General features: G+C 43.7%; 2 protein-coding genes across 3 annotated transcripts; one reads left to right on the forward strand and one right to left on the reverse strand.

The window, feature by feature from the left end:
* Positions 1-1,499: 1,499 nt before the first annotated feature.
* Positions 1,500-5,566, forward strand: LOC124014291 (Y-box-binding protein 2-A-like). 2 transcript variants are annotated; one of them, XM_046329116.1, is made up of 9 exons: positions 1,500-1,672; positions 2,939-3,002; positions 3,194-3,227; positions 3,438-3,539; positions 3,829-4,062; positions 4,544-4,626; positions 4,763-4,979; positions 5,078-5,227; positions 5,392-5,566. In XM_046329116.1, the coding sequence occupies exons 1-9, from the start codon at positions 1,594-1,596 to the stop codon at positions 5,425-5,427; spliced, it is 999 nt and encodes a 332-aa protein (XP_046185072.1). In that variant the 5' UTR covers positions 1,500-1,593; the 3' UTR covers positions 5,428-5,566. The 2 variants fall into 2 exon arrangements, with proteins under 2 accessions (XP_046185072.1, XP_046185073.1); XM_046329117.1 differs by having other exon boundaries at positions 1,502-1,672; positions 3,438-3,527.
* Positions 2,879-26,943, reverse strand: LOC124014288 (solute carrier family 2, facilitated glucose transporter member 4-like). Its single transcript, XM_046329111.1, has 11 exons — positions 26,516-26,943; positions 21,999-22,094; positions 15,753-15,913; positions 12,934-13,058; positions 12,585-12,700; positions 12,153-12,315; positions 11,721-11,908; positions 10,138-10,242; positions 9,628-9,729; positions 8,199-8,402; positions 2,879-8,037 (listed from the first exon to the last, which is right to left on the reverse strand). Exons 1-11 carry the CDS (start codon positions 26,546-26,548, stop codon positions 7,813-7,815), a joined length of 1,518 nt encoding a protein of 505 aa, XP_046185067.1. The 5' UTR covers positions 26,549-26,943; the 3' UTR covers positions 2,879-7,812.
* Between the last annotated feature and the right edge of the window lie 667 nt (positions 26,944-27,610).

The raw sequence follows: 27,610 nt of genomic DNA on the forward strand, positions 1-27,610 counted from the left end.
GGCCTTCATGGTCGAATTGCTGCAAGAAACCACTAATAAAGAACACCAATAAGAAGAAGTGACTTGCTTAGGCCTAGAAACACGAGCAATGACCGGTTGAAATCTGTCCAAATATGCAATTTTTGGTTCCAACCGCCGTGTCTTGTGAGACACAGAGTAGGTGAACAGATGATCTCAGCATGTGTGGTTCCCACTGTGAAGCATGGAGGAGGAGGTGTGATGGTGCTTTGCTGGTGACACTGTCAGTGATTTATTTTAATTCAAGGCACACTTAACCAGCATGGCTACCACAGCATTCTGCAGCAATACACCGTCCCATCTGGTTTGCGCTTAGTGGGACAATCATTTGTTTTTCAACAGGACAATGATCCAACACCCCTCCAGTCTTTGTTAGGGCTATTTGACCAAGAAGGAGAGTGATGCAGTGTTGAATCAAATGACCTGGCCTCCACAATCACCAAACCTCAACCCAATTGAGATGGTTTGGAATAGTTGGACCCCAGAGTGAAGGAAACGCAGCCAACAAGTGCTCAGCATATGTGGGAACTCCCTCAAGACTGTTGGAAAAGCATTCCAGGTGAAGCTGGTTGAGAGAATGACAATATTGTGCAAAGCTGGCATCAAAGAAAAGGGTGGCTACTTTGAAGAATCTAAAATATATTTTGATTTGTTTCACACTTTTTTTGGTTATTACATGATACCATGTATGTTATTTCATAGTTTTGATGTCTTCACTATTATTCTACAATGTAGAAAATAGTACAAATAAAGAAAAACCTTTGAATGAGTAGGTGTGTACAAACATTTGACTGGCACTGTATGTATGGAGGGCCAAAGGGCCAGGTGGAGGCTCTGAGGTCAAATGGAGGAATGGGGAGGTTTGGGACTGGTGGATGAGTCAGGGCATGGGCCTGAGAAAAGATGAGGGGTTGGGGTCTTTTGATCACCATGTCTGCCTGGGGTGTTTGTGCTGACTGATTTGGCGTGGGATCAACTGCTGTTTAATTTATATCTGACGGCAGCACGATGACCAAGCAAACTAAGCCTAAGTATGCCTTAGGCTAGAGCCTATTTTGTGCGTTATTGTTGTATTATTATTATTATTTTTAAATATATATAATGCGTTCATTGCTCATGCTATAGGAGAAGGGCACACCAAGAAGATCTAGATTATATCATATATGATAGATAGGCCATCTGAATTCCACTTTGCGTTTTAAACACACATGGTTTCCTATGCTAATGTTTCCTATGCTATGTGCATTCAAAATCATTTGTACATCCTATATATAGGCCATGCCCGCTCGTTCACAGTCCTGAGAGGTTGCATGCATAACAACACCTCATTCAGTCAATCACCGGCCTACCTACCTGCTTTCACTTTCAAACTTGTCATTATTCGCAGCCTTGGCCCTTCCAATTGCCTTCCTTGCACAGCCTATGAGATTGCTGGATTGGCTATTACGATGCCAATGAGGGCGCGGTTAACATCGGGAATCCCGGGAGGTTGTCTGGATAAAAAGTTTGCGGTGGTGATCTGAGCTAAGTTAAGACAAGAGGGGGACATTATTGTGAATCTGTATCCGTGCGAGTATGACCGACGCAGAAGAGCAGAGCGCCCCATCGTCGGCACCAGTGGAAGAACCGCCACAGCTGGAGAGAAAAATTTTAGGTAAGGAAAGTATAATTACTAGTGCCGAAGATACCTTGACAAAAGTTTGCATACTTCGTTAGTGTTGTGTGTGAATTTATCAAGGCAGCAACATTGGCCAGGTGTTTCAAATCAATGCGTAAAGGATGTCAGCTGGCTACAAATTGGGTAGATAGAAAGTGCGTAGGCTATATTTTTCTTTGTTTTGTCAGTTTGTAGGTCTTGGGTCATGTTAATCAATTGGAGTAGCCCACATTGCACACCCAGGTCAAATTATGCTGAACCTAAGCAGTTCTTGGATTGTATAATTTCTCGAGTTCCACGTCCATATTTTACGCACTGACTATGGGTTTAAACAATTTCATATAATTGTTTTAAAAATCGACTCTAAGACAATGACGGCAATGTTGATCCATATTATTCAAGAAGCGCAGACGAAATACTTGTTTTCAAATTACCCCTCGCTGGTTTGTGCGTGTTTATACGCACTCGGTTTTATAAATTAATTAAAACAAATGTAGTTATCGACGTGGTTGAATGTTGGCTAATGCTGTCAAAATAATACTCTAACTTCACTTTCAGATGTTACGTTTTCCAAGGCGGAGGGAATTCGTTCACAGGTGTAGGTCATTGATTGAGCATCGATTGAAGTTTGATTTTTCACATCTGACAGTCCTTCGGATCAAAATAATCACTTATCCGTACTTATTTGCCACGTTCGGGCTTTCATAAAATGTCTTCAGCAATGCATTGCGCAGTAGGACAAATTATTTGACTGAAGTTGCAATTCAACATTCCAATATCGGTGGAAATTACCTTTCTGTTTTTGGTTGCAACTACTGGGCGTATTTATGTATTGCACTAACCACGATGTCGAAACTTTAACTGTTTTCACAGGAAGCATTAGTCCCACTTGCCCTAGTCCGTAGGTTATAGTCAAGTATTGTTAATGATTGACGCGAATGCCATATCCTGCAGCCTAGCTTGAAGTACTTTGGTTGATAAAAGAAGTTTGCGATAAGGGAGAACATTTTAGACATTATGGTAATGTATTTTCCCGTTCAGATGCTATTCATTGATGGCCAAGTGACTTAAAGGTTTGACTTGAATTTGATATTTGTGAATAGTATTTATCCGATAGTCTGAGGGCCTTTCTTTTATTGACTGTTTTCTATAGTGGTTTTACTTTTCGTGTGTGTACAGGGCTCATCTGTAAAATACCTTTTGATCCCAGCATGAATACCTAATAAAATGATGGTAAAAAGAAAATAAACTTTCTTTTTGCAGCCTCTGCAGTCCAAGGCACGGTGAAATGGTTCAACGTGCGCAATGGCTATGGCTTTATCAACAGGTACCATGTTATGTGCTAGAAGGTGCCCCTGAATAATTTATTTTGTCTGATGTGCAAGGAAAATGTACACTAATGGGCATTACTTTTGTCACAATGCATACACATTGTAGTACAGCTATCTGACACTTTAACATGGATATGGTTTGTCATGGCTGGGAGATGTCATTACTGATGTTATTTTTCCCCCTCAGAAACGACACCAAAGAAGATGTCTTTGTTCATCAGGTAAGCCTAGCAAGATTAAGTCCATGTCAGGAAGAACCTGCCTAATACCACTGGGTCACATTCATTAATGCGCACTGTTCTACAATTGAAAAGGAGGGTTTCCTATTGGACCAGTTCAGGTAGTCCCTTACTGTTTCAGTCTGCTTTCTTCTGTTTGGTGCCTAGTGAATACAACCCTGTATCACATCACACAATCCATCTGCTGTTTAGACTGCCATCAAGAACAACAACCCCAGGAAGTTCCTTCGCAGTGTTGGAGATGGGGAGGTGGTGGAGTTTGATGTGGTCGAGGCCGCCAAGGTAGGTAAACCTGTAAGGATGGCTTTCATTTTATATCACCCATAATTAACAAGCCTTAGAGGTATCACAATTCAAATTGTGACAGACCTTTTCATGCCTCTGACTTAGTTGTAAGCCATGTTCAGTTTTATGCCATAAGGTGTGCAGCTTTCTACATTCGGAGACATGTCAAAAGAATGGGAAATATTGTGTGAACTATCCCTATTCAATGTCACTAAAACGGTTTGAATTGCACATTGAGAATTATATAACATTTTCATTGTCTTAAATGTCTCTCCAACAAGCTCTTTCCCTCTCTAAGGGCTCTGAGGCAGCCAACGTGACCGGGCCTAGCGGGGTTCCTGTGAAAGGCAGCCGCTATGCGCCCAACAAACGTCGCTTCCGCCGCCGCCGCACCTCCCCTCACAGCCCTCAGCCCGATGATAAGGGTGACGGCACCTCTGTCCCCACCTCGGAAGGGGAAGGGGAGAATGGTGGTGAACGACCCGCACCGCGACGACGCAGGCCCCGCCGACCCAGGCGGGAAGGACGAGAGGTGAGTAGATGGATGGAAAAGGTGCATCCAAACAGTTTAAAGTTCCTTTCCTTCCATGTTGACTTATTTGAAGAGAAAAACAGATGGTTAAAGTAATATATATATATATATATTTTTTAACCTTTATTTAACTAGGCAAGTCAGTTAAGAACATTCTTATTTTCAATGACAGCCTAGGAACAGTGGGTTAACTGCCTGTTCACGGGCAGAACGACAGATTTGTACCTTGTCAGCTCAGGGATTTGAATTTGCTACCTTTCGGTTACTAGTCCAATGCTCTAACCACTAGGCTACCCTGCTGCCCCTATGGTGAATGTAACTTCCTACCAGCAACTTCCTTCCACTTTAATTTACTAGGAATATTCTAGTTTAAATGTCTGCAAATGGAGGGATGGGGTTGAGGAAGGTTGGACCTCATCCTGTGGATATCTGTTGTGTAATCAGTTCTCTCCTTTAGTGCCGTGTTCTGTTCTCTCCCCAGGGTGAGTCAGGGGAACAGGAGGGAGCAGTGGAAGGCGACCAGCAGAGGCCACCACCACGCAGGTTCAGGCCCCAGTACCGCAGGTGAGACTTGTGACATGGCATTCTTTTGCTGGCAGATTTATTTGGGATAGGATCTTAATGTCAATGGATCTTTTTGAGCCCATAGGGCTATTTGACTCTACATTTGACTTTGTCCCACGCCACCTAACCTTCTCAGGCCATTCCGTCCTCGCCTACCCCCTGCGGAGGGTAAGCAGGATGGCAGCGCCCCCACCGAGAGGCAGGAAGGCCAGGCAGCGGACGGACAGAAAGAGGTGGAGGCCCAGGAGGTCCAGCAGACAAACGGGAAGCAGGCCAATGAAGATGGCCAGAAACCCCGCCGACAGTTCAGCCGCCGCAGGCAGAGGAACTCTGAGTCGAACACTGTCTCTAAAGTGAGCCACTCAGTGCTGCCTATGTAATGTTGTGCCAGAAATTCCTCTCCCTGTACAATATGTTACGTGACTAAGTTTCTCCTCTGATCATATCTTAGGATGGGACAGAGAAGCCAGCCTTGGGGCCTAGTACCACCCCTCAGACCTCCAAGCCAGCTGACGTCAAGGCCTCCCCCAAGTCTTCCCCTAAAGGCTCCCCCAAGATGTCCCCCAAGTCCTCTCCCAAAACCATCCACCAATCACCAGAGGTACGAGGCACCCCAAAGTCTTCTCAGTACTTCTCTTTCTACTGTTTCTTCTGGTCATAACTTGGCTGCTGAAGTCTTACTGTAGGTATTAATTTATGCATTTTCATTTTAATATAGATTCTTTGGGTAATTATGGAAAATAAGTCTCAAATCTTCCTTTCCAGGCACCTGCCACGACAGTTCCCGTGGCGGCAGAATGACGCCTCTGAGCAGATGGTGTCACGTGACCCCAGGCAAGCGGTGCGACTCCACGCTAAACTGATGCAACCTTTCAGGGGTTGGGTGGAGGAGGGGTTTGGGTTACGCCTATTGCACTACTACATTGCACTACAAAACCGCATCGTAGGCCATATTGTAGCTGATGTCACTAGTATGTGACCATTTAGTTCCTTAAGTAATTAGTTATTTTTCTACATGGGTTTTTAGAGGAATTACATAAGTCTTTTGATGGGTTTGAAAGCACCAGGTGGATTTTGCCTTTCCTGTTTCCTTTATAATTTTGGGACATTCTGGCATTCAATGAAAGCCCACCTATATTACAGGTGTAATTTGGTTGCCAATTGAAGACTAAATCCTGTGGGACCCACTGATTGTTTTGAGGTTGGAAGTTTTAAGTTGTGGCATTAGTTTTTGTTCAGTTTATTTTGTTTTAATGTCAGGCTCTCTCCTCTTGGCTTCCTGTCAGTCTCGCTCTGTAGGTCCTATGGACCGTTAGACGCAGTCCCCCATCTAACAGTACATACCCACCTGACTTGTCTACACACTGAGTATGGGAGAAGGGGAAGACAGGAAGGGATATAGTGGGTTGTCTGTGTTTACAATTGAGAAAATACTCATTTTTAGAAGAAAGTGTGAACCTGCTTGGATGCCCATTTAAACCACAACCCACAGCAAGTTCTTTAATTGACTGAGAATGGGCACAAGCATTAGAGCGGCTCCGGCCTCTATTTAAGTTTGATAACATGAATGCAAAGCAGGTGTGAGTGTAGTGGTACAGTCTGGGACCTGACCCCCCCCCCCCCCCCAGATTCTAAAACATGCTGCTGCCCACCCCTCCCCCCTCATAAAGGCATGAGGCTGGTTTAAAGAAATATTGTTATTTTTTGGTTTTGTATGTGCTTATTTGGAGGGGATTATGTGCAATGTCAGTATCAGAATGTCTATAAAAATCATGTTTGCAAAGACTACAATGCATTTCTTTGTATGGTCACATTACTCAGTACAATGTAAAATGTCTTGAATTGCATTTAGTGGGATATAACTGAAGTTGGTCATTCTTCAACTCAAGCTCCAGTAACAACATTTCATCTAAACTATAACTAGACTTAAGTTGCAGTATATTTAATATGTGTTTTGACACTTCTTGGGATGTTAATATATGAAATTACTTGCTGAAATGTCAGGTCCTCAACATGCCCATGTTTGTCAAATGGGGACAATTGTCACATGAACCACATCGCAACACTGCATATTTTTTTTCACACTACATAAGCCACAGGTCCTCATGAAGACGGTCGCTCAACAGCACATGTTTAGGGGCAGATGGCTGCTACGGTATCTGAGCCCTGTTGCCATATCAACTATCTAGGACTACGTTTGGAAACTAGTAGAATGAATACTAGTAGTGCTCACTTGGGGCCCTGTCCCATTCAGAAACTGAAGATGTACTCTTATATGGGAGTGGGTGAAGTTTGAGTATTTTGTAGATCCTTGTGCAGTTTTTGTCAAGCAAACCAGCACACTGTATACATTAAGTACTTAATACAGGATTTCCTCTGAAAGGAGTCTCTAGGCTGTACATTGAGTCGCATGTTAAAGCGGTCCACTATTTTGTGTAATCAAGTTTAGGGACACGGAAGTGGGTTGCTAGTGGTGGAGTGGTTAGCCTGCTATGAGACTTAACTTTTATCATAAATAAAATACCTCAGTCAATGCCACACGCCATAGCTTTGTAAAAAGTTACATGTTTTTTTTGTCTTTCACCCATATTCTCACTATCTCTGAACATTTATTTGTAGATAAAGTGCAGAAATACTAGTTTCTCAGTCTCTTTCCCTTGAACATCTGTGCAGTCTCTCAGATTAAAATCACCCCCATCTGTACATGTACACTGGGGTTGGGGTAAATGCCTCAAGGTTCAGAAACATTCTAGTTCCTGATCACCCATTATGGGTTGCTCTGGTAATAAATCTCCCACCCCACTGACCCTTCACCCTTTCTGGCGTCTATTCAGTTGGTGCAATGCTTAGTAATGTTGTGCAACCTTTTCCTTGACTCAATTCCTGCAACCCCTGATTCTGCCAATATTTTTCACTCTAGCGTAATTTCCCAGTGGCAGCTATTGCATCAACTATGGCCCCCATCCCAAACAGATTCCACCTCCCTATCCCTCGACCCACATGCCAACGCCCCCTTCCCTACTTGATATATCTAGACGCAACTCAAAAGGTGAAAGGATGTTTGGAATGAGGCCCAAGCCCACCCCCAATACCATTTCTCTTCCTCTACCCCCTTCCCTTGCCCACCACCCCACAGTCTGTCTGGCCTCCTCTGCCCACCTTCCCCAATTGCCCTATGGGATCCCTTCAGTTGAGGCTCCCCTCCTCCCCCAGGTAATCCAGCTCTGTGCTGCGTTTTCCCAGCTCCATGTCCATGTCCATATCTATCATGGCGGGTGAGTGTTTGCTGAAGGTGTTGGAGATCTGGTCGAACGTCTTCCCCCGTGTTTCCGGCACCCGGAAGAAGGTGAAGATGAGGAAGAATAGCAGGAGCGCAGCGAAGATGAGGAAGACATATGGCCCACAAAGCTCCTGTGGAGTGGGAGAGGAGGGAACGTGTTCACTGATGTATCTTAAGACATTCACTCAACATTTCAACTCAGAGACACCATCCAATCGACTTCACTGATCAATATCCATTATATTACAATCCCAAAATTTCCCCGAAACTCCATAGTGACCACTGTACTTACAGCAACATATTGGAAGCCAAAGCCGATAATGAAGTTGGCTGTCCAATTGGCGAATCCGGCCACAGCCATAGCAGCGGGCCTGGGGCCTTGGGAGAAGAGCTCAGCCACAAAGAACCAGGGGATGGGCCCGGGGCCCACCTCGAAGAAGGCCACGAAGCCAAAGATGGCCAGCATGCTGATGTAGCTCATCCAGGGAACACTGTCCTGCCAAGCGAAAGGAGATGGTTTAGCCAGAGGTACATGGCTGGTGACCGGAGGACTGATCACAAATGACTGGAATGGTATCAAACACAAGGAAATCATGTGTTTGATGTGTCAATACCATTCCATTCATTACATTCCATCCATTACTATAAGCCCGTCCTCCCCAATTAAGGTGACACCAGCTGCCTGTGGTACATGCATATAGTCATACCACCCATTATGGCCTCATTGACTTGAATAGGGGGCCCCTTCTATACTGAACAAAAATATCAATGCAACAAATTCAAAGATTTTACTGAGTTACAGTTCATATAAGGGGAAAAAAAGGTTGGCGCATGGATCAGAAAACCAGTCAGTATCTGGTATGACCACCGTTTATCACATGCAGTGCGACATCTCCGTTGCATAGAGTTGATCCGCTGTTGATTGGGGCCTGTGGATTGTTGTCCCACTCCTCTTGCTGTGTGAAGTTCCTGGATATTGTCGTGAATTGGAACACGCTGTCGTACACGTCGATCCAGAGCATTCCAAACATGCCCAATGGTTGACGTCTGATGAGCATGCAGGCCATGGAAGAACAGGGCCATTTTCAGCTTCCATGAATTGTGTACAGATCCTTGCGACATAGGGCCGTGCATTATCATGCTGAAACATGAGGTGATGGCGGCAGATGAATGGCATTACAATGGGCCTCAGGATCTCGCCGCATTCAAATTGCCATCGATAAAATGCAATTGTGTTTGTTGTCCGTAGCTTATGTCTGCCCATACCATAACCCCATCGCCACCATTGGGCACTCTGTTCACAACATTGACATCAGCAAATCGCTCGCTCACACAACACCATACACGTGGTCTGAGGTTGTGAGGCCGGTTGAACGCACTGCCAAATTCTCTAAAACGACGTTGGAGGAGGCTGATGATAGAGAAATGAACATTAAATTCCCTGGCAAAAGCTCTGGTGGCCATTCCTGCAGTCAGCATGCCAATTGCATGTTCCTTCAAAACATGACACCTGTGGCATTGTGTTGAGACAAAACTGCAAATTTCTGAGTGAATCTTTGTTGTCCCCAGCACAAGGGCCAATACTTTACATGTTGCGTTTATATTTTTGTTCAGTGTAGTAATTTTATGTTTATGGATACATTATTCCAGTCCACCAAAGTTGCCATTATGATAATATGTTAATGGCTTAATGCGTTTGTTGGTATTCGTTTGGAACTGACCAATAGGGCGAGAGCCATTGTCATGACAATGGCGCAGCCGCACATTCCAGACAGGCCCAGCATGTGTAGTGTCCGGCGACCAGTCCTCTCAACCAGGAAGAGCTGTTGATTGGATAAGAACAAGGTGACAAACAGGTCAGTAACAATAGGTCCGTGTCATGCTCGCTCATTTCTAATTGAGGAAAAACTTTGCAGATGATTCGGTCTGAATTTTCCAACTGGCGTTTGCCTAAGGAATTCTCCAATCTTTATGTAGGAGCTTTCTACAGGATGGAAACACAAAAGCGATGGCTTAACTAGAGAAGTTTGCATTTTAAAATCAAAGATCAACCCTCAACCCAATCAATAACATTAAAAAAACAAATCATGACCTGGCAACCCAACTCTGGATGATTTGGAGGGGAAAGTCTAGGTTGGGTCGACTCACTACGTTATCTTCTTTGTTCAGTGATAAAGGTGAAGAGTTAAACAGTAATGGAGGTGCCTGGTTACAGGACCTTGCAAGCGTACCGAGACCACGGTGAAGGCACAGTTGACCACGCCGGCTCCTATAGTGGCGTAGACAGGACTCTGGACCCCTGCCTTCTGGAAGATACTGGTGGAGTAGTAGAAGATCTGGACAGGAGAGAAATAGAAGACGGTTGGTCAAGGAACGTGGTCCAGCTTTTTGAGTAATACTGACCAAATAGGTGTCGAAAGGCAATATGGTTTGTGTAACGAACGGTGGAATTGTCCATTCTAACATTGATTCAAATTGTGAAAATGGCCAAAGAGGATTTGACTGTGGAAGAGTTTGAACACACACACACACACTTTCCCTTTGTTTTGCTTTATTTTGACTAAACACAGCTTATCTGGAGACTCAACACAGCAAGGTTACAGCAACACAGACAGACACACCCTGACACAAACTCAACCAGGTGTATAACACACATTGGGACATTTATTAATGAACCATTTTACCATGTCTCAGAATAGAATAGTACAGACCAGAACATCATGCGTAGAATATTGTAGAATAGAACTATGTCCTCTGACACGTACTGCTTGGCACATTCTTGTTTAGTTCAAATAAAACAAAAGAGTAAACACATACATAATCCATGTCTCAAGCCTTAAAACTACTTCTTTAGCCCGTCTCCTCCCCTTTATCTACACTAATTGAAGTGGATTCAACGGGTGACACCAAAAAGGGATCATAGCTTTCAACTGGAATCACCTGGTCAGTCTGTCATGGAAAGAGCAGGTGTTCTTAATGTTTTTTGTAGTCAGTTGAAAGCTATGATCCCTTTTTGATGTCACCTGTTGAATCCACTTCAATCAGTGTAGATAAAGGGGAGGAGACGGGCTAAAGAAGGAGTTTTAAGCCTTGAGACAATTGAGACATTGATTGTGTTTGTGTGCCATTCAGAGGGTGAGACTAAATATTTAAGTGCCGTTGAACAGAGTATGGTAGTATGTGCCAGGCGCACCAGTTTGAATATGCCAAGAACAACAACGCTGCCAAGTTTTTCACACTCAACAGTTTCCCATGTGTATCAAGAATGGTCCACCACCCAAAGGACATCCAGCCAACTTGACACAACCGTGGGAAGCATAAGAGTCAACATGGGCCAGCATCCCTGTGGAACGCTTCTGACACCTTGTAAAGTCCATGGCCCGGTGGTCCTAATGTTTGGTATACTCAGTGTATATGTTTGTATTAATAACATAACATATTGATATCATTTTTGGAGAAGAATCTGTCAACCTTATCTAGCTATGATAAGATATGAACTAAGTAACGGTGCATTGCAGCCCATGTTTAACTAATGTGAACTCAGTGGTATGTTGTGAAGGCTTGTGGAGCCAGTCAGCTTTCTGTGTTGAAGGTAAACAGATGTAAACAGTAGGAAGGCCTGGTCAGTCTCTCCCAGAACCCCTAGCTGTCAGTCACCGTGGCAACAGGTGACTGTGAGATGATGGGAACTATATGGTACTCAGCGTTCAATCACCCAATCACACAATAAAGTCCTAGACACGGCTACAAAGATCCTTAGACACACACACACACACACACTCTTCCCCACTCTCCTCCCTCCTCTAGTACTCACAGCGTTCACCCCGGACAGCTGTTGTGAGAGTTGCAGTAGGATGGCGATGATGATGGGCTGCCGGTACATGGGGGAGCGGAAGAGCTCTGCGATGGACACCTTCCTCTCCATGTCCATCCTCCTCTTCTCCTCCTTCATCTCTGCCAGCATATCCCCCACTTCCTGTCTCCCCGTCAGCCTCCTCAAGCCTAGGGATGAGTGGAAATGAGAATCAGGCTGAGAATAGAACTTCAGATGGGTTTCAGAGTGTGTGTGTGGTGGGGGAGGCTGACTTGTTCTGGGGTTGCCCAGACTCCCTGTTATTCAAACCCTGCCCCTGTTCTGCTTGTGGTCCTCTCCGTTCATCCAGAAAGAGAAAAAGAGACAAAGAAAGGAGACAAGCAAAAGAGGCCATCAGAGTGTCCTGGTACATGGTTGTGACTGGATCCTCACCGCTCTTGGCGTGGTGCTCCTGGGAACGGATGATGTAGAGGAAGCGTGGGCTCTCGGGGCAAAAGGGCAGCAGCACCATCTGCAGGACAGTGGGCAGAACGGTCACACCCACCAGCACTGGCCACAACTCCTCACTGCCCAGCAAAGACTCCAGACCCAGGACCTAAGGAAAAGGTAGGAAGGGGGAGAAAGGGAGAGAGGAAAGGAAAGCAGAGAGAGAGAGAGAGAGAGAGTGAGAGGGAGGAAAGAGAGAGAGAGCGAGAGAGAGAGCGAAAGAGAGAGTGAAAGAGAGAGGGGAAGGAAGGAAGGAGAGAGTGAGAGAGAGGAGGAAGGAGAGAGAAGTTGACTACTTTAATACTTGTTCAGATAGATGTGTTGTGGAGAACAAACACCATTCTCTGGCCTGTAGATTGTGTGGTCTGAGAGCTGTACCTGTGCCATGAGAATCCCTGTGACGATAGCCAGCTGGTGGAGCGTGCCCAATGCCCCTCGCAGACTGGTAGGGGCTATCTCACCCACATACATGGGCACCAGCCCCGATGCCAATCCTGGGAGAAAGAGAATGAGGCTCCGATTCAGAAACTGGTACGCCAAGGTGTGGAGAAAACCGAGCAGAGATAGTGGTTCCGATGAACTATTTCACTGGTCAGTACTGTTCATCTACAACCATAGAAAACAATATAGTCTGTCTACAACTGCACCACTGAAAAGCCATTCAAACAGCATTAAACCACATCAAAACACATTTCTGAGATAGTCAATCTGCAAGATGAGTGCTGACCACAGTATGCACCGATGACGAATCGTCCCAGAATCATCATCTCGAAGGACCTGCTGATCTTGGCCATGCCCATCAAACCTCCTCCGATGAAGGCAAACAAGTTGTTAATGAGCATGGCTTTCCTCCTGTCAGAATAAAGATACATATATTAGTTATCATTGGTATACTAGAAGTAAATATGTTATTAGTTGTTGGTTTGCAGATATACAATTGATATTTGTGAGTAGTGTGTGTTCTGGCAGTTAGACAGTATAAGAACAGGTCTTCGAATATTCCACCATTTAGCCTCTTAATGGCAGATCACAAAACAGAGATAATGCCTCTGCTGATATATCCATGTTACAGTGTCATAGGAGAAAGTGTCACAGGCAGGGTTGGGGAGTACAAGTAAGGGATTACAAAAAACGGTAATCCGTTACATTACAAGCAAAAATATTGTAATCAGATTACAGATTCTTTTGAAAAACTAGATGATTACCTCAAGAATTACTTTTAGATTCAGAAAGGATGTTTGATACTTTTCTCAATGACATTCAAATCAGAATTGAAAAAAGGCACGAGTTTAAGTTTGTTCCACCTGAGCGAGTCTGACCACAAGTCAGAGACCACTATGATGACACACCAAATGTGTTTGATGGATCGTGGGAAAAGAGCAGGAATAGGCTTTTGTAGACTACAGTCCAATGGTGCGACTGCTGTCGGCATCCAATGACTGTCCAACTTAAATAAACGCTTGGAGGTAAGGATGACAGCAGTGGTGTCGTCTACGGTGATACGGATATCACTTATTATTGATATCTACATAGTGCATTGATGTGAATCACACTGCTGCTCTCTCATTTAGCTATTTGCGATTTATGGATTGTGGTTGTTGTGGATGGCTGTTCGCAAATCTAAATGTATAGTTGATGGTTGAATTCAAGAAGTTTAAGCTGCCTATCACTCTTTGCGTTTGAAACCAGTGGACAGCCAGAAAAATGTGTTCTTGCAACAGCTGCATAGTGCAGATCCCAGCCTATGGAATAAAAGTCTGGCTTCTATTACTCAGTCTAATTCACGCTGATAAAAAAAATGGACACATGCTCAAACTTGCACACTTTTGATAGACTTAAAGGGGCAATCTGTAATTTTGCCCACCATGAGAAACTTAAGTCTAGGGGGAAAGACCGGCTCCGGCTTTCTTACTCCCACTCTACTCCATTGGGATCCCCTTTCAATCACAGAGGGCCTGTGTCCAGATAACATCCCGGCTTGGGTTACAATAGTTATAATAATAGAATAGAATATAATAGAATGTTGTTATGGTCTAATGTTGTTATGGTCTAATGTTGTTATGGTCTAATGGTCTAATGCTGTTATGATCTAATGGTCTAATGCTGTTATGATCTAATGTTGTTACGATCTAATGTTGTTATGATCTAATTGTCTAATGTTGTTATGGTCTAATGGTCTAATGTTGTTATGGTCTAATGTTGTTATGATCTAATGGTCTAATGTTGTTATGGTCTAATGTTATTATGGTCTAATGGTCTAATGTTGTTATGATCTAATGTTGTTATGATCTAATGTTGTTATGATCTAATGGTCTAATGCTGTTATGGTCTAATGGTCTAATGTTGTTATGGTCTAATGTTGTTATGGTCTAATGGTCTAATGTTGTTATCGTAGAATGTATGCACACATGACTGTAAGTCGCTTTGGATAAAAGCGTCTGCTAAATGGCATATATATTATATATTATTATATATTAATAGGAAACTGAGTTGAGCCACTGCCTAATAACACAACCCTGCCCAGTAACACTTTCTCCCACTATCCATAGGGAACCATGTTGGATCTAACCAACTGCCACTATCTATGGGGATCCATGTTGGATCTAACTGACTGCCACTATCTATGGGGAACCATGTTTGATCTAACTGACTGCCACTATCTATGGGGAACCATGTTTGATCTAACCAACTGCCACTATCTATGGGGAACCATGTTGGATCTAACTGACTGCCACTATCTATGGGGAACCATGTTTGATCTAACCAACTGCCACTATCTATGGGGAACCATGTTGGATCTACCTGACTGCCATAATCTATGGGGAACCATGTTTGATCTAACCAACTGCCACTTTCTATGGGGAACCATTTTGGATCTAACTGACTGCCACTATCTATGGGGAACCATGTTTGATCTAACCAACTGCCACTTTCTATGGGGAACCATGTTGGATATAACTGACTGCCATAATCTATGGGGAACCATGTTGGATCTAACCAACTGCCACTATCTATGGAGAACCATTTTGGATCTAACTGACTGACACTATCTATACGGAACCAGCTTGGTTTAACTAGGCAAGTCAGTTAAGAACAAATTCTTATTTACAATGACGGCCTACACCAGCCAAGCCCAGATGACACTGGGCCAATTGTGCACTGCCCTATAGGACTCCCAATCACAGCCGGTTACGCTACAGCCTGGATTTGAACCAGGGTGTCTGTAATAATGCCTCAAGCACTGAGATGCTGAGCCTTAGACCGCTGTGACACTCAGGGGTGCTGACAACTATGCATTACGTGGGTGTATCAGTGTGTAGGTCTATGTGTGTACATACTAGCCCTAAGTCTGTGAGAAAGTGAATACATCTGTCTATATACCTACGTCTATGCAAAATAAAAAAAACACATGTGCTGATATTTACAAGTGTGTGTGTGTGCTTGTGTGTGTGTGCCTGTACTTGTGTGCATATGTGCATTCTGTGGGTGAGTGTGTGTCTGTGTGTCCGCTCCCGCATGCATACATGTGTTTATCATCTCTCCTACCTCCCCAGCCACTCTGAGATGACGCCCACACAGAAGGAGGAGATCATACCGCCTATAGAGAAGATGGCTACGGACAGGGACCAGAGGGTTGTGAGGGTACTGCTGGGGATGGGCTTTCCATACCGATGCACCCATGTAGCGTTGTAGTCCGCTTCAATGATCTGGACAGGCAGGAGAAGAAATATGAGACATTTGATAGAGCTAATATTTTTCCTTAGGAAGACTATAGTCTAGTCCCAGGGCTGTTTGTGCTGTCCCAGCATGACAGTGATCATAGGAGTTGGTAAGACACAAACTGACCTGGAACAAGTTATGAAGACAACAATGTTGTCAAGATAACAAAGATAACATTTCTTTAGTTGGTTGGAGCGTTGTGCTTCCTTACAACACCAGAGTTGTTGGTTTGATTAATGAATTTTGGGCTCCCGAGTGGCGCAGCGGTCTGAGGCACTGCATGTCAATGCAAGAGGTGTCACTACAGTCCCTGGATCAAATACAGGCTGAATCCCATCTGGCTGTGATTGGGAGTCCCATAAACCGGCCCAGCATCGTTGGGGTTTGGCGGGGGTAGGCCGACATTGTAAATAAGAATTTGTTCTTAACTGACATGCCTAGTTACATTTTTTAAAATCATTTCAGAGTGGATAATATTTGGTTGAGACGTTGATCACTGAAATTACAACCTACATTCCATTGTGTTTCAACGAACAGCGGAACCAAATGACCTGGATTGCAGTTCGAGATTCTGTGTAGGTTATTACAGCCATTGTGAAGATCTCCACAGACCTGCGACAACCTATGCATGCTATCTTGAACATGCACGACTTACTGTATTACAAAAGTAACATTGAACTGTGTTTGGTTGACAAGGCAACCAAATCCAACTTATAACTAGTTAACTTGTCAACAAGGTAATAGGCTATTTATTATATTTCAAAAGTGATACTGAATTGTGTTTGGTTGTCAACACAACCAAATATCAACATTTGAAGGAGATGTATCTTCTGCTTGAATAGTTCCATCTGTACCACTGACTTAGTCTGGCTTTAATTCCAGTTTGTCTACGAATTAATCATTGATATGTTGGATTCAGGTATCCATCGCAACTAAATCAATTCCAACTGTAAATAAAGTTTGATCCTATTCTTTTTTGTGATATCCAATTGGTAGTTACAGTTTTGTCCCATCGCTACAACTCCCATACGGACTTGCGAGAGGCGAAGGTTGAGAGCCATGCTTCCTCCAAAACACAACCCTGCCAAGCTTCATGACACACTGCTCACTTAACCCTGAAGCCAGCTGCACCAACGTGTCAGTGGAAACACTGTACAACTGGCAACCGAGTCAGCGTGCATGCGCCTAGCCCACCACAAGGAGTCACGATGAGACAAGGACATCCCTGCCGGCGAAACCCTAGCCTGACCCAGATGACACTGGGCCAATTGCACACCATCTCACAGTCACGGCTGGCTGCAACACAGCCTGGGATTGAACCCGGGTCTGTAGTGAAGCCCTTAGCACTGCAATGCCTTAGACCGTTGCACCACTTAGGAGGCCCTTAGTCCAATTCCTGAGATGGATACCTGAATAAAACATATTAATTATTCATTTGTAGACAAACTGGAATTAAAGCCAGACTAAGTCAGAAGATACAGCTCCTTCAAATGTTAATATTTGGTTGTGTTGACAACCAAACATAATTTAATGTAACTAAATATCATAACATTTGAAATCAACCAAAGCTTGAAACCCTAGTCCTATTTAGGTTTTAAGCTGCTCCTTTTATGATAATGGTTATAACATTGAAGATCTGATGTTGTTTTAAAGGTACAAATTCAACATATTGTATACAAGGTTAAAAATATGTACGTAGACATTTTGTTACTATGATGACATAATCCCGTGGTTAAACTTTTACCCTCAAAACAAGTTGATTACTTTTTTACAAATCCAATGTATTTTATACATAGATTCCACGTCACAATACATTGATAAATTACGATGAAACAATGTTAATTCAACCATTTTGTGCCTAGTGGGATGGCATGGGCCACATATACTGAATCTAGGTAGTAAGTGTATGCGAGGCCTCACAAAGTGTTACTTGTTCCTTGAGATACATACTTTGGTAATGGAACAGAGAGAGATATGCTTTGTGTGAATACTAGGACAAACTGTTCTGTGCAGGCCAGCTATAACCACAACCCAAAACTCTGTGCCTCTTGCCTGCCAATATGACTAACTTCCTACTCATTAATTCCTTACCTAGGCAGGTAGCCTAGCAGTTAAGAGTGTTGGGCAGTAACCCCCAAAAAATATCTTGGTGTGCCCTTGATTGAACAAGACACTTAACCCTAATTGCTACTGTAAGTCACTTTGGATAAGAGAGTCTGCTAAATGACTAAACTGTAATTTAACACAAATAGATGTCAGTTCAGTCTAAAGGTTGTTTTGGGCCTGAGGGTTTTCCCTGGTAAATAGATGGCACAGGGGTCAAAGTTTTGACACTCTGAGTTAAGAGTGTCAAGGGACCGGGACTCATGACCAGAGGAGCCACGTCGGTTGTAAGGCCCCTCTAAAACACAACTCACTGACTCCAAGTAAGTTCCTCTGTCTGACTCACTCACTGGCTGTATCTAAATACAGGTACTAACACTTGAATGATACTGCTGTATACCCACAATGCAATATATGCAGCATGAAACAATGCTACATTTGATATAATGTGCTCTCTCCATGACATTGACTGACCAGGTGAATCCAGGTGAAAGCTATGATCCCTTATTGATGTCATTTATTAAATCCACTTCAATCAGTGTAGATGAAGGGATGGAAACAGGTTTAAGAAGGATTTTTAAGCCTTGAGACAATTGAGACATGGATTGTGTATGTGTGCAATTCAGAGGGTGAATGGGCAAGACTAAAGATTTTGGGGTATGGTAGTAGGTGCCAGGCGCACCGGTTTGTGTCAAGAACCGCAAGGCTGCTGGGTTTTTCACGCTCAACAGTTTCCCATGTGTATCAAGAATGGTCCTCCACCCAAAGGAAATCCAGCCAACTTGACACAACTGTGGGAGGTCGTTGGAGTCAACATGGGCCAGCATCCCTGTGGCACACTTTCAACACCTTGTAGAGTCCATGTCCTGTGACAAATTGAGGCTGTTCTGAGGGCAAAGGGGGGTGAAAGTCAATATTAGGTAGGTGTTCTTAATGTTTGGTACATTCAGTGGATTTGATGTATGGTAGCTAACATATGTTCCAATATATTATCTATATTAGTAATTACCATATATATGTCCTGACATATGCCACTTCCACATCAAAACGCCATGACCCAACCCCGACTAACACATTTTACGAGAAGTGGGCTTTAGGATAGTGAATCTAAGGGAATGTCTAGACAGCAGCAAGAGCATCTAACTATATCTATATGGTTCAGGAGGCTGTACTGGACGTGCACTATGTAGTGTCCCACTTCGAACACGACACCATCTGCCCTTGACTCTGTCTCGGCATGAACCCTCTGCGAACCTTGTGAGTTTCGCCCCCCAAAGCCCAAAATAGCCCCTTTTTCCCATGACACCAGAATCAGTGCCTTAAACCCCTCTGCCTCCAATTGCACCCCTCAGCTGTGAAGGATACCTGAGATGGGGGGGGGGGCAATGGAGGGGGTAAATAGATGTGTGAATTGTGAAGGCTTGCAGATGGGTAAGGGGGTGGAGGGGTGAGGGGGTGGTGAGGGGTGAGGGTTGAGGAGGGGATGAGGGGTGAGGAGAGGATGAGAGGTGAGGAGGGGATGAGGGGTGAGGAGGGGATGAGGGGTGAGAAGGGGATGAGGAGGGGATGAGGGGTGAGGAGAGGATGAGAGGTGAGGAGGGGATGAGGGGTGAGGAGGGGATGAGGTGTGAGGAGAGGATGAGAGGTGAGAAGGGGATGAGAGGTGAGAAGGGGATGAGGGTTAAGGGTTGAGGAATGATGAGGGGTGAGGATTGGAAGGAGTGGTGAGGGGGGGTGAGGGATGATGAGGGGGGATAAGGGGATGAGGGGGATGAGAGCTGAGGAGAGGTGAGGATGGTGGGTATTTTTGGCAGCGCTGTGTGTTTCGTCATGCAGCATGTGGTGCACACACCCCTGGTGTTGACATTACTCAGATGTTCCCCTGGACACCCCTCGCTCTTTCTGATCTTTCCCTCTCTTGCATCCAATCTATTCCTTCCTCGCTCTCTCTTTGTCCATCTCCTATTCTCTAAAAGTACATCCTCACTCTCTCTATTCCCCCTTTACCTCTTTTCTTTCTCTATTCCCCCTTTACCTCTTTTCTTTCTCTATTCCCCTTTACCTCTTTTCTTTCTCTATTCCCCCTTTACCTCTTTTCTTTCTCTATTCCCCCTTTACCTCTTTTCTTTCTCTATTCCCCCTTTACCTCTTTTCTTTCTCTATTCCTCTCTCTCTATTCCTCTCTCTCTCTCTCTATTCCTCTCTCTCTCTCTCTCTATTCCTCTCTCTCTCTCTCTCTCTCTCTCTATTCCTCTATTCTCTCTCTCTCTCTCTCTCTCTCTCTCTCTCTCTCTCTCTCTCTCTCTCTATTCCTCTCTCTCTCTCTCTCTCTATTCCTCTCTCTCTTTCTCTCTCTCTATTCCTCTCTCTATTCCTCTCTCTCTCTCTCTCTCTCTCATCGACCAAGTTTCAATACATAATTGTTTGTACTAACATTAGGATGTTGCTTTCAAAACACACAGGGCTTGTTTTCCAGTCACAGATTAGGCTAGATTAGATTAGAAATAGCTTTCAATGGAGAACTCCATTGAGAATGTTTTTTAGTCCAGGACTAGTCTTAGTCTGTGTCCAGGAAACCGTCCCATAGACTGTACTGCACTGTGAAAGTCAACCTATGGTGTACAAATTCACTATATATACAATGAGTGGATTCGGCATTTCAGACACACCCGTTGCTGACAGGTGTATAAAATAGAGCACACCGCTATGCAATCTCCATAGACAAACATCGGCAGTAGAATGGCCTTACATCATAGGAACATCATAGGATGCCACCTTTCCAGCAAGTCAGTTTGTCACATTTCTGCCCTGCTTGGGGTACTGCCCTGCTGTTATCGTGAAGTGGAAACATCTAGGAGCAACAATGGCTCAGCCGCGAAGTGGTAGGCCACACAAGCTCACAGAACGGGACCGCCGAGTGCTGAAAGGCGTAGCGAGTAAAAATTGTCTGTCCTCGGTTGCAACACTCACTACCAAGTTCCAAACTGCATCTGGAAGCAACGTCAGCACAAGAACTGTTCGTCGGGAGCTTCATGAAATGGGTTTTCATGGCCGAGCAGCCGCACACAAGCCTAAGATCACCATGCACAATGCCAAGCGTCGGCTGGAGTAGTGTAAAGCTCGCCGCCATTAGACTCTGGAGCAGTGGAAACGAGTTCTCTGGCGGGATGAATCACGCTTCACCATCTGGCAGTCTGACGGATGAGTCTGGGTTTGGCCGATGCCAGGACCTAGTCGCCCAACATCAGTGCCCAACCTCACTAATGCTCTTGTGCCTGAAGCAAGTCCCCGTAGCAGTGTTCCAACATCTAGTGGAAAGCCTTCCCAGAAGAGTGGAGGCTGTTATAGCAGCAAAGGGGGGACAAACTCCATATTAATGCCCATGATTTTGGAATGAGACATTCGACGAGCAGGTGTCCACATGCTTTTGGCCATGTAGTGTACCTGGTCCTTAGAGAAAACAACAACAATAATCGGTTTTAGAAAAGGTCATGCTAGAGGTATTAATTCCCAGGTCGGTTCTTAAACAGCAACTCTCTTTGACTCACTCATAGAGCACAGGGAGCTGTTTTCAGTCGCTGCCCTTTATCAGTTGAAACGGCGAGACTGAGCTTAGCTGGGTGGAATCAAGGGGACATCTGTGTAAATGCCAACTCACTACCTGTCTCAGGTAGTTTTGCAGCCACACTCCCCTATCAGTGTGTGAAATGAAATGTGAGACAACACATTGAAGAGTTCATAGTTAACAGTTATTCCGATGCTGAACCGTCTCACCTGGTTTTGAAGTGTATTACACTTAAGTATGCAACCGTCTGAGAACCATGGTTCTGGCACTAGCATCTATGTTTGCAGACCCATGTTTCATGATAACACTTTTGGTGCAAACTTGGCATCTATAGGAAATTCTAAATCCCAATTTGCAGAACTCTGTATCAATAGCTCTGGTTGATGAGTGCAAGTCGGTCTTACCTTCTGAGGAGCGTTGATGACACCTATGTTGTACCCAAACTGAAAGGAACCCAATACAGCGGTGAACACTGAGAGAGCAAGGGTTCCAGTCACCGTCTGTAGAGCACACACAAGAACACAACACCTCACTGTTACCATGATGCAATTGTGTGGTTGTTCACAAAGAGATTGTGTGAAGGATGTGGAGAAGATGGACCATCAAGAAAGGTATGGTTTGTTGCACAGACAATGTCATGTCCATACACAGACAATGTCATGTCCATACACAGACAATGTCATGTCCATACACAGACAATGTCATGTCCATACACAGACAATGTCATGTCCATACACAGACAATGTCATGTCCATACACAGACAATGTCATGTCCATACACAGACAATGTCATGTCCATACACAGACAATGTCATGTCCATACACAGACAATGTCATGTCCATACACAGACAATGTCATGTCCATACACAGACAATGTCATGTCCATACACAGACAATGTCATGTCCATACACAGACAATGTCATGTCCATACACAGACAATGTCATGTCCATACACAGACAATGTCATGTCCATACACAGACAATGTCATGTCCATACACAGACAATGACGGAACTGCTGTTGTAAGATGACCATGGTCTAGACTGTTTACAAGCCTCTATATTTTGGGAACTCTCCTGTCTTAGTAAAGGCCAAAACTACACACATGCAGACACACACACGCACAAACAGACCCCACATCCCTCCAGACACACCTCTCTAATATCCACTATATATACAGTGGGGCAAAAAAAGTATTTAGTCAGCCACCAATTGTGCAAGTTCTCCCACTTAAAAAGATGAGAGAGGCCTGTCATTTTTATCATAGGTACACTTCAACTATGACAGACAAAATTATAAAAAAAATCCAGAAAATCACATTGTAGGATTTTTAATGAATTTATTTGCAAATTATGGTGGAAAATAAGTATTTGGTCAATAACAAAAGTTTATCTCAATACGTTGTTATATACCCTTTGTTGGCAATTTTCTGTAAGTCTTCACAAGGTTTTCACACACTGTTGCTGGTATTTTGGCCCATTCCTCCATGCAGATCTCCTCTAGAGCAGTGATGTTTTTGGGGCTGTTGCTGGGCAACACGGACTTTCAACTCCCTCCAAAGATTTTCTATTGGGTTGAGATCTGGAGACTGGCTTGGCCACTCCAGGACCTTGAAATGCTTCTTATGAAGCCACTCCTTTGTTGCCCGGGCGGTGTGTTTGGGATCCTTGTCATGCTGAAAGACCCAGCCACGTTTCATCTTCAATGCCCTTGCTGATGGAAGGAGGTTTTCACTCAAAATCTCACGATACTTGGCCCCATTCATTCTTTCCTTTACACTGATCAGTCGTCCTGGTCCCTTTGCAGAAAAACAGCCCCAAAGCATGATGTTTCCACCCCCATGCTTCACAGTAGGTATGATGTTCTTGGCTGCAACTCAGCATTCTTTGTCCTCCAAACACGACGAGTTGAGTTTTTACCAAAAAGTTATATTTTGGTTTGATCTGACCATATGACATTCTCCCAATCTTCTTCTGGATCATCCAAATGCTCTCTAGCAAACTTCAGACGGGCCTGGACATGTACTGGCTTAAGCAGGGGGACATGTCTGGCACAACAGGATTTGAGTCCCTGGCGGCGTAGTGAGTTACTGATGGTAGGCTTTGTTACTTTGGTCCCAGCTCTCTGCAGGTCATTCACTAGGTCCCCCCGTGTGGTTCTGGGATTTTTGCTCACCGTTCTTGTGATCATTTTGACCCTCACTGGGTGAGATCTTGCGTGGAGCCCCAGATCGAGGGAGATTATCAGTGGTCTTGTATGTCTTCCATTTCCCAATAATTGCTCCCACAGTTGATTTCTTCAAACCAAGCTGCTTACCTATTGCAGATTCAGTCTTCCCAGCCTGGTGCAGGTCTACAATTTTGTTTCTGGTGTCCTTTGACAGCTCTTTGGTCTTGGCCATAGTGGAGTTTGGAGTGTGACTGTTTGAGGTTGTGGACAGGTGTCTTTTATACTGATAGCAAGTTCAAACAGGTGCCATTAATACAGGTAACGAGTGGAGGACAGAGGAACCTCTTAAAGAAGAAGTTACAGGTCTGTGAGAGCCAGAAATCTTGCTTGTTTGTAGGTAACCAAATACTTATTTTCCACCATAATTTGCAAATCAATTCATAAAAAATCATACAATGTGATTTTCTGGATTTTCTTTCCTCATTTTGTCCGTCATAGTTGAAGTGTACCTATGATGAAAATTACAGGCCTCTCTCATATTTTGAAGTGGGAGAACTTGCACAATTGGTGGCTGACTAAATACTTTTTTGCCCCACTGTAACTGTGGTACTAAATGAGAAAGGATCTTTGTAGCCATGTCCAAGACTTTCCTGTGTATCGTGTTATTGGGTAAGTGAACGATGAGTTGCCTATAGTTCCCATCATCTCACAGGCACCTGTTGCCACGGTGACTGACAGCTAGGGGTTCTGGGAGAGACTGACCAGGCCTTCCTACTGTTTACATCTGTTTACCTTCAACACAGAAAGCTGACTGGCTCCACAAGCCTTCACAACATACCACTGAGTTCACATTAGTTAAACATGGGCTGCAATGCACCGTTACTTCACATCCTATCATAGCTAGATAGGGTTGACAGTTTCTTCTCCAAAAATGTTATCAATATGTTATGTTATTAATAAAAACATATACATGGAGTGTTTACTGTTTCGTTTCAACTAAACAAGACTGCAAGCAGTTCCCGTCAGAGGACATAGTTCTATTCTACAATATTCTACGCATGATGTTCTTGTCTGTACTATTCTATTCTGAGACATGGTAAAATGGTTCATTAACAAATGTCCCAATGTGTGTTATACACCTGGTTGAGTTTGTGTCAGGGTGTGTCTGTCTGTGTTGCTGTAACCTTGCTGTGTTGAGTCTACAGATAAGCTGTGTTTTGTCAAAATAAAGCAAAACAAAGGGAAAGTGTGTGTGTGTGTGTGTGTGTGTGTGTGTGTGTGTGTGTGTGTGTGTGTGTGTGTGTGTGTGTGTGTGTGTGTGTGTGTGTGTGTGTGTGTGTGTGTGTGTGTGTGTGTGTGTGTGTGTGTGTGTGTGTGTGTGTGTGTGTGTGTGTGTGTGTGTGTGTGTGTTTGTGTCTGCGTCTGCGTCCCACATCGTACAACAAAGAAAACATTTCTAGTCTAAAGGCAAGAGACACGCTCTATTTTACTTCACAGAACGTGCTTCACAACATTTCAACTGTAGCCTGCATATGTAGAACATATTGGGAAAGACAGAAACAAATGGGACAGAGTTGAGGTCAAGGCAAGATAATATTGTTTCTCACTGTCTCAGATTCTGTCATCAGCAACCAATTTAAACGTACCGGCATTTTGATATAACAGTTTGGTGATGTGATTTTTGCTATTGTGCCACCAATCATGAAAAGAAAGAATAACTCAACGATGCTGAGATCCTAGTAAGTCTAAGAAGAATGGTTTTGAATTAAAGTGTCAGTAACCTTGTTGGCGTCAGCTGTGGGAAGGAACAAGGTACAGGTTGTACTGGGTGATCTACCAACCAACCCATATTCATCTCAGCCCTGATCAGTAAGCACGCTCTTCTCTCTGCTGATCAAGGTCACTATATAGGACCAATAAAACTACGGGCTCTCATGTCCAAAATAAAGGCTGACTTTATGTTTTGTCAATTTTGTCAGAAAATAGAACATTATGTTTTGTTTAATATATGAATAGCAATTGTTATAATTATTCTAATAGCCCAAAATGTCAAATGTAATTTCGCTCTCAATAGAAACACTATGTCTTTTCTTATCTTGTTATATTTGACGGACACTAACAAACAGCGGTTGCTCTGTCCTTATTTTGGTCAACTATGTTGTTGTGAACCACGTCATAGATCACAAGATTCTGCAGTGGTATTAGTGACCGTTTGCTTGGATGGAGTCATCATTGTCATCATTGTATGCACATGCGAAATTACATTGAAACAACGTTGATTCAACCAGTGTGTGCCCAGCATGATTCAATGCCAATGGCAGACCAGTTATTTTGTCAGGTGAAAAAAAAATCGATCATGCACTCAGAGGAGGATGAGAATAAACAGATAGAGATACTTAGAAATATATAGATTAGGATAAGAGTGCGTGATCGATTTTTCTTTTTCCTAATGAGAGCCTAAAACTTGGATTATAAAATATAAACAATACATGTATAATTTGATTAATAGATAAATTGATAATTATGCTTTTACAGTCGTAGAAAGAGGTTTTAAACAACACAACATACATTTTAAATCACACATTATGCAGAGACATGGGCTAGACTATTGCAAATCAGTGTCAATAGTGAGTAAATTATACTTCATCCATCATAGGCTACTCAGTGTTAGTGCGCATGAAAACATTTCATTGCAATTTACTTATTGCAAATCAACTATTTTCTTATAAAAACGAGTGTTGTTTAGATTACCTCCCCTCCGAGTTGCTGAAACCCAGACGGCATGTCTTTGACAGCGCGAGACACAGATTACAGTCGGTGACAGTTGTGTCCCGCTCCCCCGCGCGCTATCCCAACTGGACACCACGTGAAAAAAACTCAATTGGAATAAGGACAATAAACCTGGTACTTGTAATAAAAGTCGAAAGGAAGAGTAAAACCCAAGAAAAAAACTGGAACCAAGGTGAAAACCGACGAGGTGGCGATAGTTCTAAATGTTTAACGTGTCCTCTCTTTGAAGTTTGTGGAGCTTCTGGGTCCAGTTTGCATATAATGACATCAGTACACCGGCGCACAACTCTTGGTATTTTCAAACGACGGAGAGAAGGTGCGGAGGGAACGAGGGGCGACGGGAGGGCGTTTTAGCCGCCCCCTACTCTTGAAGGCCTGTCACAGAGGTCGTCGTTTGGGGTGAGACGGAAGCAGAAAGCCATGTCTTGACCTTATACACCATTGGCTGAAGTCAAAAGGAGCGCTTCATCAGCATACAGAATAACCACCATCTCACTGTAACTTCTATGCACTGTGGGTTTTCAGATTCCATGAGTGGCCTAGATACAGTATATGGGTTTTTCAGATTCCATGAGTGGCCTAGATACAGTATATTGTACATATTGAAGCTGAACAGCATGTGCAAAAGAGAAAGTCGTGATGGTTCATGCCATTGTTAAATTCAGTTAAAAAGCATTATTTTAAAAAGTGTGATAGACTAGTTGGTCTACTTTTAAACTAATTCCTCTTCAACCTTAACATGTGATTTTCTCCAACACCATTAAGAATGGTTATAATTGGGTGAGGAGACACTTTCCTCTTATAGATTAGATTGAGACCTGCAGTGGCTGAAAAAGGTACATCTATAGAAAGGACTATATTTATGATATGCTTATTAGATATGTAGCCCATTCCTCTGCAGGGGATGGTGTGCAAAGGCTGGATGCCTGGACCTTGGGAGAAAGCCAATGTCCACCACCACCAATCTGGACCTATGACTCAACACTTCTTCTGGATAGTCAGATGGGCTTGTCTACATTGCCCTAGCAGTCATTCTGTCTTTCCGCTATTTTAGAA

This window comes from Oncorhynchus gorbuscha, linkage group LG25, assembly GCF_021184085.1.
Source record: "Oncorhynchus gorbuscha isolate QuinsamMale2020 ecotype Even-year linkage group LG25, OgorEven_v1.0, whole genome shotgun sequence".
Taxonomy (NCBI): Eukaryota; Metazoa; Chordata; class Actinopteri; order Salmoniformes; family Salmonidae; genus Oncorhynchus; species Oncorhynchus gorbuscha.

What these genes read in the sequence shown, in the direction of transcription:
- LOC124014291 (XM_046329116.1), top strand. Translation starts at nt 1,594, where the DNA reads ATGACCGACGCAGAAGAGCAGAGCGCCCCATCGTCGGCACCAGTGGAA. An exon ending in AAGATGTCTTTGTTCATCAG is followed by an intron (nt 3,228 to 3,437) that starts GTAAGCCTAGCA and finishes TCTGCTGTTTAG; the next exon opens with ACTGCCATCAAGAACAACAA. An exon ending in CCGCCAAGGTAGGTAAACCT is followed by an intron (nt 3,540 to 3,828) that starts GTAAGGATGGCT and finishes TCCCTCTCTAAG; the next exon opens with GGCTCTGAGGCAGCCAACGT.
- LOC124014288 (XM_046329111.1), bottom strand. Translation starts at nt 26,548, where the DNA reads ATGCCGTCTGGGTTTCAGCAACTCGGAGGGGAG. An exon ending in ATCTCAGAGTGGCTGGGGAG is followed by an intron (nt 13,059 to 15,752) that starts GTAGGAGAGATG and finishes TTATTCTGACAG; the next exon opens with GAGGAAAGCCATGCTCATTA. An exon ending in CAGGGATTCTCATGGCACAG is followed by an intron (nt 12,316 to 12,584) that starts GTACAGCTCTCA and finishes CCTTTTCCTTAG; the next exon opens with GTCCTGGGTCTGGAGTCTTT.